At 35.8% G+C, this 20,550-nt stretch overlaps 1 protein-coding gene across 5 annotated transcripts in view; it reads right to left on the reverse strand.

Annotated features, from left to right (window-relative positions):
• LOC106074882 (zinc finger protein 345-like) overlaps positions 1-20,550 on the reverse strand; it is a 32,026-nt gene that overhangs the window by 5,448 nt on the left and 6,028 nt on the right. For 3 of the 5 annotated variants that reach the window (XM_056041404.1, XM_056041401.1, XM_056041403.1), the window contains 2 exons: positions 14,778-14,963; positions 6,688-12,218 (listed from right to left, as the gene is read on the reverse strand). In XM_056041404.1, the coding sequence (XP_055897379.1) occupies positions 10,968-12,218; positions 14,778-14,963 (1,437 nt within the window). In that variant the 3' untranslated portion in view covers positions 6,688-10,967. Of the gene's footprint in view, positions 1-2,886; positions 3,870-6,687; positions 12,219-14,777; positions 14,964-20,550 lie in introns of those variants that run through there. The other 2 variants (XM_056041406.1, XM_056041405.1) reach the window with 2 other exon arrangements.

Genomic DNA, 20,550 nt, shown 5'->3' on the forward strand with positions numbered 1-20,550 from the left:
ATCAACATAAAAGATATTTAAGTCACAAAGACTGTAAGCACCTTTGTATTTTGTTTGACATGACACCTGACATAGCAAACGCTGATCAGATTCAGAAGCCATAAAATTTTAAGGGAGACCAAAAAAGCTGATGAGATCAACTTAATATCTTAAAATCTCTAGAATATATATTGACCTCGTAAATTTCGGAGGGTGTTTTAAAATCAAAATCTTCTTACCTATGCTCTTGGAATTTGGGGATTGTCGTTTGCATCTTTTTGTTTTGTCTTATAGAAGAGTGGGATTTAACCACAAAACCCCATTGGCTGCGCTAGGTAAACTGATGGTTAAATATTAAAATCTCACCTAAAATAAACAAAATGAAAGCAAAAAATCTGTCAATAAATTCCGACCCCCCCCCTCCGACCAATGGGTCTTCTTTACTGCTTTTTTCACTTTTTTTTGTTGCAGCCTAAATTCTTTTAGCATATCCACATGAAATTTTTTCAGCCTTGAATCAATATTAATTTCATAATCCACATCACTTATTTTCCTTGTTACCTTTTAAGGACCCAACCATTTCGTGAATAGTACATTCTCCTTATCCTTTAGTAATACCAAAACATCTTGACCTACTTCTAGTTTGGTCAGTTTCCTGTGTTCATTCAACCTAGTCTGTGTTCATTCACCCTAGTCTGTGTTCATTCCCCCTAGTCTGTGTTAGTTCATTGTTATCTAGTACATGTTTACTCACTTCCTCACACGCCTTTATGACCTGATTTCTGGTTTCTGTCACGATAACTTTCTCTATTTCCAACATGTTCTTGTGAACTCTGTAATAAGCAAAACGCCCAAAACAGACAATTATTCCTTTTTATAATTTCTACTAATGAGTGCAATTGGCATTAATGAAAATGGCGTGGGGCGACTCGATATAAGCATTTAATTTCTAGCATATAGAAATTATATTAGTAACTGAATTTTAAATTTTTTATTTTCTTAAATAAAATGCAAAAGAAAAAAGTATTATTTTGTCCAATGGGCGGAAGACGATTGTATAATATGTATCGCCCCTTCCACGAGGTAAAACCCTTTTTCATTTTATATTTACTAATGATAAAAATTGAGATTATAGAGTGTGGTACTACATAATATACAAACGGGTTCAAATATGCTTTAATATTAAACCCTCATTTGCCAAGCGCAGCCAAAAGGGGTTTTGGTTAAAATCTCCCTTCAGTGAGTTTTAAGGTTAAAGCCCTCTCCATGTTTTTTTTTTTTTTTTACTATAAAACCCTCCTAAGTGTCACATAGCATAAACTAGCTAAGTCTATTTTTAGTTCTCGGCAACCATGTCCATAACAATAAGCTCTTGCAGCGAGCATGCTTTCTTAGAAAAGAATTCATTGGCCATAAAAAGTGCAGCGAAGAAAATAGTGAGGTGAATGGCGTGGCTTATTTAAAAATGCAGGGAAGGACAATGAAAGTCAGTGGGGGGGGGGGGGGACCCACCAAAAAAAAAAATCCTGACTACGCCCAGGAACACGCCAGTGATCATAACAGTAGCTAACATAATAGAGCCACGGCACCGGCGAAGCTCCAAACAGGAAGTTACGTCACACCTAGTTTTGTCATGAAGACAATGATCGTCTGTGTCGGCGCGTGTTCAAAGGTACGTAAGAAGAAAGGGAGATTATCGCCACCTGTACCGTACGCGACGTACGGCAGGAGAAAAGAAATGGCTGGGGGCTTAGTTACAGAATATAATACATGGGCACGTTAAACAAAACAAGTGTAATTGAGAAGTAGTTTTTTTTTTTTTTTTGGGGGGGGGGGGGACTCCTTAAATAATAATAGATAAATTAAATAAATAGAAGTATACAGGTGTCTTGTTTCTTCTCGCAGTCAAAAAATCTGGTTAATACTGATGACATTATCCTCTGGTCAATCGGGACGAAAGCTAATCAACTGCAGGCAGCACTACGAGCAGACCTCCATACCATCTCTCTACCCTACGCAAAATGAAAGATTCAGATCAAAGTTTCCCAGACGACCTATTCCCTGTTCAGCCCAGGAATCGACATTATTAAAGTCCCATTCGAGCTCCAACTCGGTGGGCTGCGACTCCAACGTGAAATCACGCCCAATTATCAAGGTGTCACCCTAGATAGAAAATTGTAAATGCACCACCACCTCCAGACGTTGAAAGAAAAAGTTAGTGCTACTCAGAAAAATAGCAAACACAAAGTGAGACGCCAGAGATGACATACTACGCGCACTGTACCTAGGAGCCTTCAGCTCACAAGAGTTCAGCCCTAGAGCTCAAATATTAAGAGAGTTACACGTTTTTCTCAGTCTCTTTTTTGGCCTTCCAAACCTAAAGGACATTTCAAGAGAAACTATAAGACTCCTGGAGATGAAACCTTAGTAAAATCATTCATGTGCAGATAGAGAACACGCTCAATTGTTTTCAAACGTGTCAATAAATGTTTTCATTTTATTTATTTGCGCCGAATGTTGCATTTTATCAAAAAGGGAGGTAAAAACACACACAAAAAATGTACACTTTTAAAGTTAGTAACAAAAGAAATATAAATGATACATATGTCAGGGGCAGGTATGGTGAGAGTGAGTGTGTTTTTTCTTTGTACTATTTAAGTATGAAAGAGTTATATCCCTTTTTTATTTCTTCTCTCATTATTTGTGCTCTTTTGATTTCTAAGTATCATTATTATTCCATGGATTTAGTGTTATTCTGGAGTTGCAGTTAAATATATTTAGTAGTAATTGTTCCTAATTGTATAACAATTATCAAGCCCCTATCGAGCCACAGGAACCAAGTCCAGCCAAGCCTAAAGTGAACCCTGACAACATGCATGCAATATATGTCAAAATGTGGAGAATTTATAGAACCACAAAAATAAATTATTATAACTAATATTTTATTATAATATATCGCTGTACATATAAAATAATATACAATGGTTTACTAAAACTATAAAAAAAGTTAAACTTTAATGAGCTAAAAATATGACACCAGTATAGCAATAAGAACAAGTTACATATTATATTTTAGATATTTCTCACATACAATTATTTATAGAGACTTCTGTAAGTGTATAGCTAGCCAATAGTAGAAAAAAAAGACATACAATCCATAGATTTACTTAGATTTCTACTGTTAAGGCTTCCGCACGGTGTTGATTCTTGGCAATCTGTCTAGTGTAGATCTGACTGGAAGTAACGCTGAACTAAACTAATTCAGTAACACCGGCGAAAGGCCGAAACAATCAAATATGTAGTCGACGCTGATATGTTGTTCTATAAAGATATTTAATTCTCAAGAAGGGAATCGTCTGCTGTCAGCTATGTCCGTAAATCTGTATCTATTCTATTGTACTGAAGTCTTCCACTCTACACGAAGCGTCTTCCTTTTTGCGTCGCTTAGAGCGTTCTTATTTTTTAAAGATCTGTCACGTCACTTGTCGCTAATTAAAACTTTCCCCTTATTCCCGAAACAAATAACTAATTCCTAATCATGTCATAACAACTCCTCCCACTCCCGCTAAAAAAAATTGCCTGTCAATTTTTTAATCTACTGTCTTAGTCTTACAATGTGCAAGGGCCAAAATGTAGGGAAACATAAAAGACAACACAACTTGAGTCTTGATTGCGATTTCAACTTCTCTTTCTGTGTCCACAATCAAGTTCCTCTGAACACATATTTCCCTCAAGTGTCACTAACTGGTACTGTCCAATGTGATGTGCCATAGGTGACCGCAGACATAGTTCGTTTGCGCTGACACTATAGGTGTGTCTATCTATACTTCATCACATCACGTTCCAGAGGTTACACCGCTTTCCCTCACACGTCAGGACAGACAATTGACCTAATATGACAAATTGACATTTATCAATACTCGTTCTCCCACTATACACCTAACGTTCTTTCGGGCATTTACAAGTGTATTTAATTTTCTCTCTCCACTTACTTGTCCCCACACGACCTAACTCTTTACTGATGTATGATCATGATCAAATACAAAGAATAAATTATAAAACTTACTTTTTCGTGATGTAACTACATCCTCGCCTTATAAATGCCTTTTCTATTCATACAAACATACATACAATTCATACATACTACCCGAAATAAATAACCAACATGAGCCAATCTAATAATAACGCAATCGCATATACATTATAACATAATGAGTGAGTCTGGTGTGAATGTACACTTTGGTTTCTTATAGTTATAATGTTTTTTGTTTGGTGTAATGCACAAATTGTAAGACAAATTTCCTTACGGATAATAAAGATTATTATTATTATTATTAAATATCCTATTCAAAGATACCTTAACACAACCTAATATCCGTCTAGTTATGACTACTAGTTAGGTCAATTAATTAAGAATAAACAATTTAAATAAAATCCAACTTATTTACACACTACGGTCTCATAGTGCTATATTTCACAGGCTATCTACACGACTCATACATTTGTTCTCTCCAACTGGAGTTAACATCTCCTCTTACACCACTATAGCCCGCTTGTGGCCTTCTACCTCTGTATGACTTGCGATCCCCGCTACCATAGTCATCTCTTCTATCATCACTGTCGGATACAAACCTGTGCCTCCTATCCGAACTCGCAATCTTCTGTTTAGACTGTTCTGCCCTACTCCAACAGTCTTTAGCGATGTGCCCATGTTTATGGCAGTTAAAACAAATTATGTCCTTTCTAGGTTTGTTTCGCTTCTTGTTGCCATACCTGCTTTTCCAACTTCTAACCTGTTTGTCAGAAGCGGCTCTGACACCTGCTACATTTCCAAGTAAAACATCTCTAGATAACCTCGGCATGGCTACCCCTTCGCAATACCCTGTATATAATGGCGATCGAAGGAACACTTTGCACGCTTCGAACCTCTTAACTGCGCCGTCTGCTAATCTGACTGATTTGGTATATCCTAAATAATCCTTAGATTTCACTAATCCCCCTCGAACCGCGAGTGTACTGCTAGCTGTGTCCCGGATCACATTTACCTGTTTATTATTTATCATGCCTGGATATAATTTGAATCTATCTTCCCCACAATCAACGTAATTAATTTCTTCATCTGGTTCACTATGTCCACTATCACGATCCCTGTCTTGGATGCTCCTTACAAAATTAACCCTATCCGGTGGCCGATTATCCCTCTCTTGTCTACGGTTTTCTTGATTACCTCTCCTATCACTAGTGCCACTATTACCCTGTGCATTTCTATTGCCAGCTCCATTCCCTCTATGTTTCTTACACTGGTATGCCATGTGTCCCTTTTCCTGACAGTTAAAACATGTAACATCCCTAAGGTTTCTATCACCCGCTTTAGGTCTATCTATTCTCCTATCATAACTTTCCCTGCCATTGTTTTCATTTTCCCAGGATCTATCCTTTATGCCATCATAACTATCCCGACCATTGTTCCCACGTTCCCTGGACCTATCATTTCTCCTACCATACTCCCTATCATTACCATCATTTCTCTTTACATAATTTACCAGGTCAATAACTTTTTTGTGGTCGCTAACTGAAAGTGGGTTGTTTGGGTAAGCATTCTTAAAGATCCTAATGATTTCTACCAAGTCTTCAATTACCTTAGGGTTTCTTTCTTTTACAAAGGACTGTAGCTGAGGGTCGCACTTATTGATGAAATTGTCAATCAGAATGAAATTCTTCAACCCCTCGAAGGTATTCTCTACATTCTCGAATCCGAGCCATTTAGTGAAGAAGTCCTTTTCTGAGTTGATGGTTGTCTGCGGATCAACTTGGCTGGATGGATTGTTTTCGTAATACTTTTTTCGGAATGTTGCCGCGTTGTGCCCGTATGAGTTTAGCAGTTCCTTCTTTAGCACCTGATAGCTGTTTTGCATCGAGTGGTCATGGTTTTGGCAAATCGTGAGGGCTTTCCCATGTACGAAGTCCAACAAGATTTCGGACCACTCCTTCTCCTGGACATTAAACTTTGCTAGTTTAATTTCAAATCGTTTCAGATAGTCGCCGATGTCATCTTTGTCTTCCGCAAAAGGCTGTATTTTCTTTTTCATCCATGCGGCGCTACTTTGGCTTTCTATTTTGGCACTATTGTTGCTGTTCCCTTCGGTGGGCACACTTACACCAGCCTCTATCCTCATCTGTTCAACTTGAATTCTCACTTTTCTGTCCGCCTCTTCTTTCTTCTCCCTCTCTACACGTTCCGCCTCTCTAACATTCTCCCGCTCTATGCGATCTGCTTCTTCTTTTCCTTTTCTCTGACTCTTTCAGCTTCTCTGACTAGTTCCCGCTCTCTGCGGTCTGATTCTCTTATCCTCTCCTTCTCTAAGCGTTCTGTTTCTCTTATGGAAGTAACGCTGAACTAAACTAATTCAGTAACACCGGCGAAAGGCCGAAACAATCAAATATGTAGTCGACGCTGATATGTTGTTCTATAAAGATATTTAATTCTCAAGAAGGGAATCGTCTGCTGTCAGCTATGTCCGTAAATCTGTATCTATTCTATTGTACTGAAGTCTTCCACTCTACACGAAGCGTCTTCCTTTTTGCGTCGCTTAGAGCGTTCTTATTTTTTAAAGATCTGTCGCGTCACTTGTCGCTAATTAAAACTTTCCCCTTATTCCCGAAACAAATAACTAATTCCTAATCATGTCATAACACTACACAAAGTGATCTACTTAGCCAAGCAGCTCAATGCTATTTTATTATTTCTTATTGAATTTTTAAACTCTATATACTGATTAGATAAACTCAAAATCTGAACTCTCTTAATTTTTGACATATTCAGTGTCTAAAAAATAAGTCTACATAAAAATATAAGATATACACTGTAATTCCTCAGGCTACCAAATTGTACCATAGAAACATCATTCACGTATATTTGTCATCAATTTCATTATCTGTATGTAGCAAATTTACACTGATAATATTAATCAATCAGTTTAAAGACTTCATAAAAAATGACACACTGAAAGGAACTCTGCTCTATTTAAATCACTAAAATCTGGTAAACATTTATATCTTCGTACGCAAAGTGAGACTTTCTCGTGGTAGATCTAATAAAAATAGCCTATTCCAGGCCTATAATTTTTTTATTTTTTTTTTAAGAGGGAGAAAAGGCGTATTTTCAGAAGATAAACCGTACTCGCGTATTTTCGTGTCCATTTGCGACAAAATGCGCACTAGTAGGTAACTGATGTGAAAATATTTTTCTTTGATATTTAAATGGTCTCTCAGAGTTATGAAAAAAGTGTTGGTGTTTTGTTTTTTTCCACATCAATTAGAAGACTCCTTTATCCCTTTATTCCATACAAATGTCTTGAAAATAATGAACGAGGTGGTGGTGTTTCAAACGTGAAGTGACAGAAATTCCTTTCCCACATATGTGTCATTTAGGGCTTACATGGTCTTTCATCATAATAAATCAACTGGTGCTGTTTGAAATAGGAAAAAATGGTGGCTGAGCGATAAAGTGATTGCCTTCTGAAACGGGGTCCCTGGTTCGAATCCTGGTGAAGACAGGTATTTTTAATTTCGGGATATCTGAGTCCACCAACTGTAATGGGCTCCCGTCGTTAGTTGGGGAAAAGTATAAAGGCAGTTGGTCGCTGTGCTGGCCTCATAACATCCTTATACAGTAGGCAACAGAACCAGATGACCTTTACATGATCTGTCCTAAAGGTCACAAGGTATGAAAGAAAACTGTACTTTACTTTTTTTTTTAACTTAACTTCGTGTTGTTTCAAATAACTAGTCGAATAAAAACCTTTCTGACATATTTTATGAATCAGTTGGTGTTGGTTCAAATTACTAGAATAGAAAATACTTTCTGACATATTTTATGAATCAGTTGGTGTTGGTTCAAATTACTAGAATAGAAAATACTTTCTGACATATTTAACATTTAAACCAGTGATTCCCAAAATGGTCTATATAGACCCCTGGTTGTCTATAAAGACTTCCAGGGGGTCTACGATAATAGGATTTATTTCAGCAGGTCCCGACTATACTTTTTACTTCCCATTCTTTCAGACAATACTATTATTTGTATCTTAGTTAATCCTTTCAATATTTATCTTGCTATTGTAACGTATATGTGTGTTGCTGGTCACTCAGGTGTAGAATCGGGCATTACTATCAATGTGTCGCGTATGCCTTAGAATGCTGGGTTCATGTGTCCACTCAACAAGTAACAAACATGAATAGTATGCAATGACCAGAGTCCAACTTTAGTAGACAATTTTGAGATTTATTCAAAAATACTGCAACTTTATAGTTGTTACACAAAGATAAATCAATTTGAAATATAATTATATTCGCATAACAGCGGTATCAGATATCAACTACACTAAGTCCTCTAGAGTACAAATAAAGTCCGCATCACAGCGGGTACACATATCAATAAACTTCCATAATACGTACCCATCTCTAAATACAAAAAAAAAAAAAACAAGGTTACAAAAGACAGTTTGTGTGGAAACACAAACTCAAAATCGGCCCCCGAAGTGGTCCACCCAAGAAGGCTTCAATATTTTCAGAAAGAACATCCAAATGAAATTATATCCAAAAAAATGAGAGATAAGAATGGAGAAAGAAGGTTAACAGATCTTGTGTAGTGCCCCAACGATCCTAGAGACCAAAGGATAGGTGAAAGTGAATGTAAAGTTAGATGTGAACCTGGCCTAACTAGTTCCCCTTTTAGACCTTGTGGTCTATAGGGCAGATGATGTAAAGTTCATCTGTTTTTGTGGCCTACGGTTAACGAGGGTGTCATGTAACCAGCACAACGACCAACCGCCTTTACTTTTCCCCAACTAATGTCAGGTACCCATTAGAGCTGAGTGGACTGAGAGGCGCCCAAAGATTCCAAAGTTGAAAATCCCAGTCTTCACCAGGATTCGAACCTGGGACCCCTGGTTCGGAAGCCAAGCGCTTTACCGCTCAGCCACCGCGCCTCCCCTGGCCTAACATAATTATAATTTATTTATGTGTTATAATTGATCTAATTGTTTTGAATAGGCTTAATCTCTTATTCGAATCCTTATTCAAATGTCGGATTTTCAATATCTCTTCTAGTTTACGAGATCTAAACAGGACGGACGGACAGACATTTTGCACAAAACTAATAGCGTCTTTTGCCCTTTCGATGGCCGCTAAAAAACAACTACTAGAAATATGTGTACCGACTCAAATCCCATGAGTGACTCTTTCAACTGACCTAAAAGCTACAAGTGACTAAAAGTCCATTTAGTCATTCTTACTTCCTCTTTCTATATCAGATGATTCACATGCCTTTCCTCTTCTTGACCAAAGGTAAGCATATAACAGGCAATGTCAAGCGAGACTGTGACGATATTCAAACGAAAAATTACAGTATTTAATTCCAATACTTATTTAGATTAATATCGTCTGCATGTAACTAATGTATAACGAAATGAAGGTAGACTGTACGCAGCGTTGATTATTTAAAATAAGGCTTCACTCCTTCCTTGTCAAACAATCAGTTGCCTAAGCTCCTATTTATGACGATATAAAACAAGTTACGCTGGCAGACCATCTGAGACAATGCCACCATGACAAAATAGATAACATTTGAAAAACGTTCAAATACTCAATGAAAGAGAACAGACCCAAAAAATCTCTCTTCGACATCATATAGACAAGATGATTGTTTGTAAGAGTCTTACAATATCTCTGATACCTAAAATTTTGATTTTACAAGCTATTGTTGTTTTAAAAACCGTTTTACACAGACCTACATTTAATAATATTAAAAGAATTTCTTTGAGCAACAATACAGTTCAGGGGCACATCGGTGGCATGTGTCGTAAAATAAAGAGCTTCTTATTTATTGTTTTTGAAAACAAAATAGATACAGTTTAAAATAAGCTGCGTCAGAGGCTCTGACAGGGTGTAGCGCTGTCTGCTACAATCTGCCTATGGGTTGCTAACTCCTTATTTTTCCTCAGGGGTGACACACGAAACCATTACCATGTTTGGGGATAGTTGCAATGCAGCAGAGTTTTGAATTCAGTTTCATTTTGCTAAGTGGATAGCAAGCTTTCTGGTTTAGAACTCATATTCGCCCCTTCTGCCGTTAATGATTTGCCGTTAATGAAAACAGTTCTTCGGACTCAATATTTGAGCCACACATGAAACATCAACAAATATAGGAGAAACAGCTCTTTGCATAAGCTTTAACAATGATACACATTTGGCAAATTAATAAATATTTAAAGTTTGAAGGACTACTTCATAGAACAACAAATTCCTATTGGAATCATTAGCAATGGATGATAAACCTGCGAAGAACAATTAACATTTCCAGTGTGTTAGGTGATTCCAGCATATTAATTAATTAATTATTTGTTATTTTAATTGGTTTAAATTTGAATTTCATCAATAATAAAGATAGATCTCTATAACTTAATATGCAGCTTTAAATTACTTTTTCACTTCTCAGCTCACTACAGTAAGAAATTACTTTAAAAAAAAATGATAAATTTGAAAATAATAAATAATAAAAAATAAATAATAAGTTAACCAATGGGTCTACTAACAACCAGAAAAAAAAGGCAGGGGGGTCTACAAGACAAAAAAGTTTGGGAACCACTGATTTAGATGATTTTTCACCAGTATGAACAAGATGGTGTTGTTTCAAATGATATGACAAAGAAAATCCTTTCTGACATAGTTGACATTTAAATGTTTTTTCACCAGTATGAATCAGTCGGTGTTGTTTCAAAGATGAAGGTTTCTATAATTTTTTTCCACATGTGTCACATTTATATGGTTTTTCACCAGTATGAACTAGTTGGTGCTGTTTCAAAAGATAAGATGAAGAAAGACCTTTCTGACATATTGGACATTTAAATGTTTTTTCACCAGTATGAACTAGTTGGTGCTTTCTCAAACTACTAGAGTAAGAAAATCCTTTCTGACATATTTTACATTTAAATGTTTTTTTCACCAGTATGAACATGTTGGTGTTCTTTCAAATGAGTAGAGGTAGAAAATCCTTTCTGACATATTTGACATTTAAACGTTTTTTCACCAGTATGAACTAGTTGGTGTTGTCTCAAATAACTAGAGTAAGAAAATCCTTTCTGACATATTTGACATTTAAATGGTTTTTCACCAGTATGAACAGGTTGGTGTTTTTTCAATTGAGAAGAGGTAGAAAATCCTTTCAGACATACTTGACATTGAAATGGTTTTTCACCAGTATGAGTCAGTTGGTGTTGTTTCAAATGAGTAGAGTTAAAAAATCCTTTCCGACATATTGGACATTTAAATGGTTGTTCACCAGTATGAATCAGTCGGTGTTTTTTCAAATAACTAGACAAACAAAAACCTTTCTGACATACTTGACATTTAAATGGTTTTTCACCAGTATGAACTAGTTGGTGCATTCTCAAACTACTAGAGTAAGAAAATCCTTTCCGACATATTGGACATTTAAATGGTTTTTCACCAGTATGAATCAGTCGGTGTTTTTTCAAATAACTAGACGAAGAAAAACCTTTCTGACATACTTGACATTTAAATGGTTTTTCACCAGTATGAACTAGTTGGTGCTTTCTCAATCTACAAGAGTAAGAAAATCCTCTCTGACATATTTGACATTTAAATGTTTTTTCGCCAGTATGAACTAGTAGGTGTTGTTTCAAAGATGAAAAATTAAATAATTTTTTTCCACATGTGTCACATTTATATGGTTGTTCACCAGTGTGAATCAGTTGGTGTTGTTTCAAATAACTAGACGAAGAAAAACCTTTCTGACATATTTGACATTTAAATGTTTTTTCACCAGTGTGAATCAGTTGGTGTTGTTTCAAAGAACTAGATGAAAAAAAACCTTTCTGACATATTTGACATTTAAATGTTTTTTCACCAGTGTGAATCAGTTGGTGTTGTTTCAAATAACTAGATGAAGAAAAACCTTTCTGACATATTTGACATTTAAATGTTTTTTCACCAGCATGAATCAACTCATGATTTTGTAATATTTTAGAGCTAGAAAAATCTTTTTGACACATTTGGCAAGTGAAAAGTTTATTTATCTGATGATTATCAGTGCAAATAGAATTCTTGATTTTATCTGAAACAATTTCATAGGAAATTCTTGGTTCCATATGATCATGCATGTCCTTTAGGAATACATTTGTTGATGTCATTTCTTTTTCTTGATTTAGGATTTTTATCTATTGGAAAAAAAAAATGCAATTGGAATATGCACGATTTAGAATTATATTAGTTAAAAAAACAACAACAAAAAAAAAAAACAGCCACTTATAAACAGAATGGGTACAAGCTTTTTAAACATGGTTTTGAATTAGAAGGAGATTATTGATTTTGATTACTGCAATCCCAGATTATCACAAGAAGGATGACCCCTATTTTAAACTATTACTACATGTATGTACACAGAAAAGATTTATGTAGATTAAAATAGTTTGTGTTAGTTTTTTTTTGTTTCTAAAATCACACATACAGTTTTATTTATTATGTGTTGATTTTGTTTCTAATTTCATCTATACACTTTAGTTATTTTGTGTTTGTTTTTCTTTTAATTTCATCTATACAATTTAGTTATTTTGTGTTTGTTTTTCTTTTAATTTCATCTATACAATTTAGTTATTTTGTGTTTGTTTTTCTTTTAATTTCATCTATACAGTTTAGTTATTTTGTGTTTGTTTTTCTTTTAAATTCATAATTACAGTTTATTTATTTAATTCTTTTTTATTTAAATATACAGTTTTAGTTTTTTTCGTGGGGTTCTTTTGTTTCTAAATTCATATTTACCATTTAGTTATTTTGTGTTTTTTTTTTTTTTTTCTAAATTCATACATACAGTTTAGTTAATTTGGTGCTAGAAGTATTGATGATAATTTAGAAAAAAAAACAACAAACTTTTTTTCCATTACTACAGTATACTTAGTATAGTATACAATCTCCTCTCCCAACCCCACCCATAAAAAAGTTTAATAAAGTTTTGCAAGCAATCTATGAAAGGTCAGTTTAATAAGACCTACTTTCAAATCATAAAGAGTAAGCAATTGTTTGTAAAAATTAACCAGTGAGTGAAGAAAGAGGTCAGAAAATCTGTTGTGAATGTTAGTTTCTAGAAGGTGATAGATAAGAGAAATATTTGGTTTTGAAGTTTCTAGGATTATAGAAAATATGATTTAAAAAGGTATAAATTAGAGGAAAGTTGGTAAGTTGAAGTCCTTTGGTTGCTGCAGGTCCACAAGTGTTTTTTAGAGTCAAGTTAAAGATAGAAAGTTCAGTTGTTTAAGAATAAAGTTGAATCAGTATAAATTTGTCTCTGTACAAAGTTGTATCAGTGTAAAGTTGTAATAGTTTACTACTGTGTGACTGATAAATATTAGTTGATGATTGTATAATTTCATAAAATTGATAAGAATTTTATGTAAAGTTAATGCTGAATTGAGAATGAATGTGTTTGAAGAAGTTCATTTTTTTTAAAATTTGTAACTGTGTTTTAATCATTTTAAATTTCCCTGGCAAAAGGATTCTGTTTGTACCTTTGAATATATATAAAGTATATATTGTATTGTAAGCATTTTGGCATTTATGAGGTTTTGGCTTATCGCCTCAATGTAACTCATGTCATGCCCATTTAGGGTTACTTCCCCTTTAAATCTAAAGTGCTAAACTAAGTTATTTAAAAAAATGTCCATTCACAATTCAAATACCGGTAGTAAAAATGTATATAATTTTAAAAAATGTATAATAGTAATAATAATAGTTTTATATAGCGCTTTTTTTTATGCTTATAGAATGCTCAGAGTGCTATGGTCGAATCTCATTTGTGAACCAGTGGGCGCTCAGTAAATACAACTTGAACCTCAAGCCCTCTTCCTATGTAGCCAAGCCAAGCTTACTTGAACTTAGCCTCACAATCTTCTAAATAATTATACATTTACAATTACTTTGCCCAATTTTAAATCAAATTTTAGTAGTCAACTCCACTTCTTGGATAAAGCCCAGTATTTTCCAAGGGCCAGCAGAATGATAATAATCAAACAGTATTTTTAAGTTGTCTGCTCCAAAACAATTCACTCTAATATCCTGGTATCTGGGACAATCAAGGAGGATATGTTCCATAGTGAGATAAGAGTCACAGTACTCACACAGTGGAGGCTATTCTCTCTTCAGCACAAAGAGCATGTGATATATGTGTGGCCAATCCTATATCTGAACACACTCCTGCTTCCACACCTTGTAGGACCCTTAATGTGGACTGCAACCTGACATTGGCCACAATCTGTTTTAGCTTGTTGTGGGTATTGTAAATATAATGACAGAAAACATCTCCCAAATAAGACTAAGACTAGCCTCTTCAAAAAAATCCACAAATGAGTTGACCAGAGCACGCTAAAGCAGGGCATAGTAGCATGGAAACATCCATTACAGAATTAATAGTAATCTTGTTCGGTAAAAAAAAAAAGAAAGTAGCAACAAAAAAAAATTTTATGCTAACTTTTATAGATGACTTCCTAAAAGCATTGTTGTTATAAATCAAGTGATATTTCTTTATATAAAAGGGTCCTCTTTCTGACCTTGTGATTTATAGAGCTGACGATGTTAAGGTCTTCTGTGGCTTATGTTTAACAAGGGTGTCATATAGCCAACACAACTAACAAGCTCTTTAATTTTCTCCTACTAATGTCATGTATGCATTAGATCTGGGTAAACTATGAAGCGCACTAAAGATAAAAAAAACCCCACTCTTTCACCTCGCTCAATGGCAGTTCTGGGAGAGGTATGTGTCCAGTCAGTTTTAAGTTTGGCAAAATGATGGGCACTGGATAAAAGTTTCTGTCTGTCTTCTTTGACATAGCCAGTAGCCTTGATGCTAAGGACAATGGTTTATCACTTTCAGTAGTACAAGACATTCTTATCTCCTGCTTTAGAATATCTGCCTGTAAGAGAAAGAAATTTTATTCATCAAATTGCAAAAAAAATAAATATTTATGATATAGATACTATAATTCTTAACAAATTTTTTTTACACTAAATAAAGAATCTGTAATTCATTCATTATTAATGAGCACTATTTAATGACAGAAAATTAGTTCATAAATTATTGTTAACACTAAAAGCTTATAAAATGTTTTATTTCTTCATTTAGAATTAGCTGGGTTTTGACTACTGAAACTACTGTTTATGTATTAAGTTCATATTTCAATCAATACTCCTTAATAATTTTAGTTCAAATATTTTTATGCACTTTCTTAACTTATCTTATATAATACAGACGTTACTTCAAAAAAGAAGATGATTACGTCCTACGCGTCATGCATGTTAACCAATGACTTAAATTCTGCAAAGTCACTGGTTTTCCTGGCTAGCTCAGGAAACCCATTCCATGCTCTAATAGCACTAGGAAAGAAGGAGTATTTGTACAAATTTGTCCTAGCATATGGGATGAGGATTGTGCCTTTATCTTTGTGTCTTTCTGAGTATTTTATTAAATTTTGTTTTTGCATTTGAAGATTATGGTTCAGTGTTTTATGTATAATTGCTACTTTACTTTTGAGTCTTCTGTCCTAAAGGCTTTCTAAATTTAGTGATTTTACTAAAGGTGTTACTCTAATCAAATGTGAATATTTGTTTGTTATGAATCTCACTGCTCTATTTTGTGTCTGTTCCAGTTTCTTAATGTTTTCTTTTCTCTGTCTTCAATAATGGCTTTTCTTTGAGTCTCAAATGTTTGTTTCAAAACTTTTGTGAGAGCTCTCAAACTGTCTCTCTTAGAGACTATCTGCTGCCAGAGAATGCTGCCAGTTACTTTCCTCTATGCCAGTAAGGGCATCTTTATAACTCTTTCCTACTCTAAGCTCCCCAAAGAAAATCACTTTCCGAATGCAGTCGTCTCTCATGTGGGATGTTATTGACAGCATAAAAATTAATAAATAAATGACATTGTGTTCAACTTTTCCTTCTCACACTTCTTTATAAGTATTTTTCTTAGTGGGGGGCACTGGCGGATTTTTTAAAAGAAAAATTACAAAAAGGGGGAGGTAGGCCAAAAAAGGTTGAAGACCACTGGTCTAAGGGATAGATGAAGGGAGTTATATTGAGTAGAAATATGAATTTGAAATGACAAGCTTAAATCAATGTTGAAAATTGATTTGATTGATTTGCTAATATTGCCAATAATAGAATATGCATCCTCCGTTTGGGACCCCTCAACTCAAGAAAACATTAAGAAACTGGAACAGACACAAAATAGAGCAGTGAGATTCATAACAAACGAATATTCACAATTGACTAGAGTAACACCTTTAGTAAAATCACTAATTTTAGAAAGCCTTCAGGACAGAAGACTCAAAAGTAAAGTAGCAATCATACATAAAACACTGAACCATAATCTTCAAATACAAAAATAAAATTTAATAAAATACTCTGAAAGACACAAAGATAAAGGCACATTCCTCGTCCCATATGCTAGGACAAATTTGTACCAGTGGCAGAATTTAAGTCATTGGTTAATATGCATGACTAAATGCATGACGCATAGGATGTAATCATCTTCTTTTTTTGAAGTAATGTCTGTATTATATAAGATAAGATATCTGGTGACCTTAGTCTAAAAGGTCATTAGCCCAGTAGTTTTATGTTAAAACCACCCCCTCACACGTTAAGCAGTTTTCCAGCACATGTGAGAGATTTAAGGGTTGGAAAGGGACCAGTGAGGCCATCCAAAGGTGCAGCATGCTTGACCATCAAAGGTACTACCCCTTTCCAGTGCCCCAATGCAGTAAATAATGTAAATATAAAATAATGCATTGTAGTACTACTCATAAGACAAATGTCATTCACAGTGGCATAGAAGTCTGAGGCGGCCATGAACAAATGATAGCTTTAGTTTTTATATCAGTTTCTCTCTTCTTGACTTGCTGCTGACCAAGGCTATAGAGCTCAGTGTTAACTTAAAATGCAAGAAGAATTTAAATTATAAACTACTTTTTTTGTTATTTATGCTGATAATATAGATCTACTCTAGAGATCTTGGGGGAGCTACCACCTTCTACCAAGCGCGTCCCCAGGTGGCGGATAGGGGAAAGACCCTTAGATATAAGAGTTAGCTGTGAATAGCAAATAAACAGCCGTGGACCAACTGGTTTGCAGTCATGGAGGATGAGGTGAAGTATTCCAGTGGTTAGAATATTTACTAAAAACATCTCAGAAATCCAGGGAAATGATTGCAAAAAGCGAGTATAGGGCACTCTAACTCTAAACCCGGGTAGATGAAACCCGTTAGCTAGGGATAGCGGTTCATCTAGGAGAGAAAACTCCGAAAATAAACACCTGCTGCCTTGCAGATGATCTTGGATGATCAAAGGCTATGGGAGCACACCCAGAAAGAAAAGCAGGCTGAAGTCGGAGTCAATGGGCCTCCTGGCGCATAACACATTGACACGCAACCTCATCTATGTTGGAGTTCAGTAACGATTCTAATAGATGTGGCGTCCTGCCTGTGGAATTCCGCCACGCAGGTAGGGGGGCGGGCTCTCCGCCTCGAAGGAGCCCACACAAGCGAGCTGGTGGTTCTTCTATCTCTGTCTGTGGAGCCAGGAGCAGGGACAAGAAAGTAAATACTACTGGCCAACATTCCAAGACCAAAAGTCTAAAAATCTTACAATGGAACGCAGAGGGCATCCAAAAGAAAAAAGAAGCTCTAAAAATATTTCTGCATGAGAATGAAATTGATGTAGCTTGCATCCAAGAAACTCATTTGAACAGTAATCTTCGTTTCTCCATTAGAGGCTACACCTGCATCAGACAAGATAGAGAAATCAGGCCCAAAGGAGGAATCCTCACCCTCATTAAAAATGACATCCCTACCACAGATATAACTATGCCCAACTCCTCAGAATCAGAAATAATGGGAACTAAGCTAATTCTCCCAGATGGAAATATTAATCTATTTAACTGCTACTTCCCACCAGACAAGGAAATAGAGATTGACCACATACAAATACCTGACCAAGAAGACTGTCTAATCTTAGGAGATATGAATAGTCACTCTCAGAGCTGGGGATACCCAGACCTAAATGCCAGGGGAGAAGAAATTGAAGAATGGCAAGCAGAGAACAGACTTATCTTGCTTAATAAACCTGAGCTCAAGAGCCTGGCTAACATCAACCACTCCAGATCTAGCCTTTGCAACTGACAACTTATCCAAAAAGTGCACCAGAGAAGTTGCAGACCAGCTAGCCACCAGTGACCACAGACCCATATTGATCAGTATCGATACCTCCTTCAAAATATCAGAAAACTCCACCATCCCCAGATGGAACTACAAAAAAGCCAACTGGCACCTATTCTCAAAGCTCAAAGACCTATACACAACTTCAATAAACTGCAAATCAAATCAGGTTAATAAGTCATTCTCAGCTTTCTCCAAATCAATCCTCCTAGCAGCAAAGGAATCAATTCCTAGAGGAGCAAGAAAAGATTATATCCCCAACTGGTCTGATCACCTTCAACAGCTCCACAATGCCACTATTGAAGCCAGAAACACAGTAGAAAATAACCCTTGTATAGAAAATAACATAAATCTAAAAGCAGCTAACGCAGTTTTCAGGAAAAATTACCTTTCCGCCATGAGGAAAAGTTGGCATGAAAAAACAGAACAACTAAACGTAGATAGAGATGGCCACAAACTCTGGCGTATAGCCAAATGTCTCAACCAGGAAGAAAACAGAACAACTCCTATAGTAATAGAAAAGGACAACAAACCCCTGAAAGGCCAAGAAGCAGCAAATGAATTCATTAAGTTTTTTCCAAAGCGTAGGACAAATACAAATTAATGAAAGTAGAAATAAAGATGTAAACTCAGAAATCCAAGATAAAATTAAAGAAAACAATCCAGCTTACTCCTTGGGAATGACCACTAATCTTAAAATGAAGGAACTAGATGAATCCCTAAAAGTCCTCAAACCAAAACAAGCCCCGGGCCCAGACAAAATATCAAATGACATGCTTCTTCACTTGGGTCCTCAAGCCAAAAGAAAACTGCTACAAATATTCAATGCTAGCTGGAAATCTGGCAGAATTCCAAACATCTGGAAAAAAGCCATTATGATCCCTATACTAAAGCACGGCAAACCAAGAAATAAAATCCCATCAGCCTCACTAGCTGTACTTGCAAACTGATGGAAAGAGTGATAAATAGAAGGCTGACATGGATCCTTCAGTCAAATAACCTACTCACTGAAGCCCAGGCTGGCTTTAGAAAAGGCAGATCAACAGAAGATCAAATCGTCTTCATCACACAAGAAATAGAAGAGGGCTTTCAAGAAAAGAAACCAACAACAATTGTGTGGGTTGACTTAGAAAAAGCATTTGACAAAGTCTGGGAACAAGGTCTCTTGCTCAAGCTAATCCAGCATCACATATCCCACAGAATGTACAACTGGATAAAGAAATACCTAAATAATAGAAAAGCCTTAGTTTGCATGCAAGGACAAAGAAGCCACACAGTGGGTATAGAAAATGGCGTCCCCCAAGGAGGAGTCCTATCCCCAACACTTTTCCTAATATTCATAAACGATCTAAATCAAAACCTACCAAGAAAAGTTAAAAGCAGCATGTATGCAGATAACCTTGCCTTAATTAGCACAGAAGAATATGTAGGAACATCGAAATTTCGATTACAAGATGCTCTCGATAAACTCAATAATTGGTCAAAAGACTGGGGCATGTCCATCAACACAAAAAAGACAACATATACCATATTCTCACTGTCAACAAAACAACAAACAATAAAATTAACATTAGATAAGGAAGCTTTAGAAAAAAATGACAGCCCTACATATCTTGGAGTCACCTATGACCCCAGACTAACCTGGAAAAACCAAATAGATAAAACACAGAGTAAAGGCATCCAGAGACTATCCCTCTTGAAAAAATTAGCTGGCACAGATTGGGGAGCTAATCACAACATCCTGAAAAAGACCTATACCAGTTACGTAAGACCTGTACTAGAATATGGTGCCACAGCATGGGGCTCAGCAGCCCAAACCAACCTAAGAAAAATAGATAAGGTTCAAAATATTGGTCTAAGGATAATGACAGGAGCAATCAAAACAACCCCCATAAGAGCTATGGAGGAAACCGCTGCCCTGATCTCTCTGGATGAAAGAAGAGAAATAAAAATCCTTTCTAAATTCACTAAATTGGAAACCTTGGAGAGGCACGCAATAAGAACAAAAATCCACAAAACTGGCATAAAAAACCGTCTCAAAAGGACCAATTTCATACAGGAATCTCTAAACCTTAAAAAGAAACACCAGCTTGAAAAAATTACTCTGGAATCCTCGATACACTATAATGAATCTCCACCCTGGGATGAAAGCCCTCTTCCTACTATAAGGGACCATATTGAAAACTGAAAATCTGATTACAGACCAACAGAGCTCAAGGAAATAGTGAACTGTTTTCTACATACCAATTACCCTAGCAATCAGTGGATCAGAGTTTACACGGATGGCTCATCCC

Source organism: Biomphalaria glabrata, chromosome 9, assembly GCF_947242115.1.
Source record: "Biomphalaria glabrata chromosome 9, xgBioGlab47.1, whole genome shotgun sequence".
NCBI lineage: Eukaryota > Metazoa > Mollusca > Gastropoda > Planorbidae > Biomphalaria > Biomphalaria glabrata.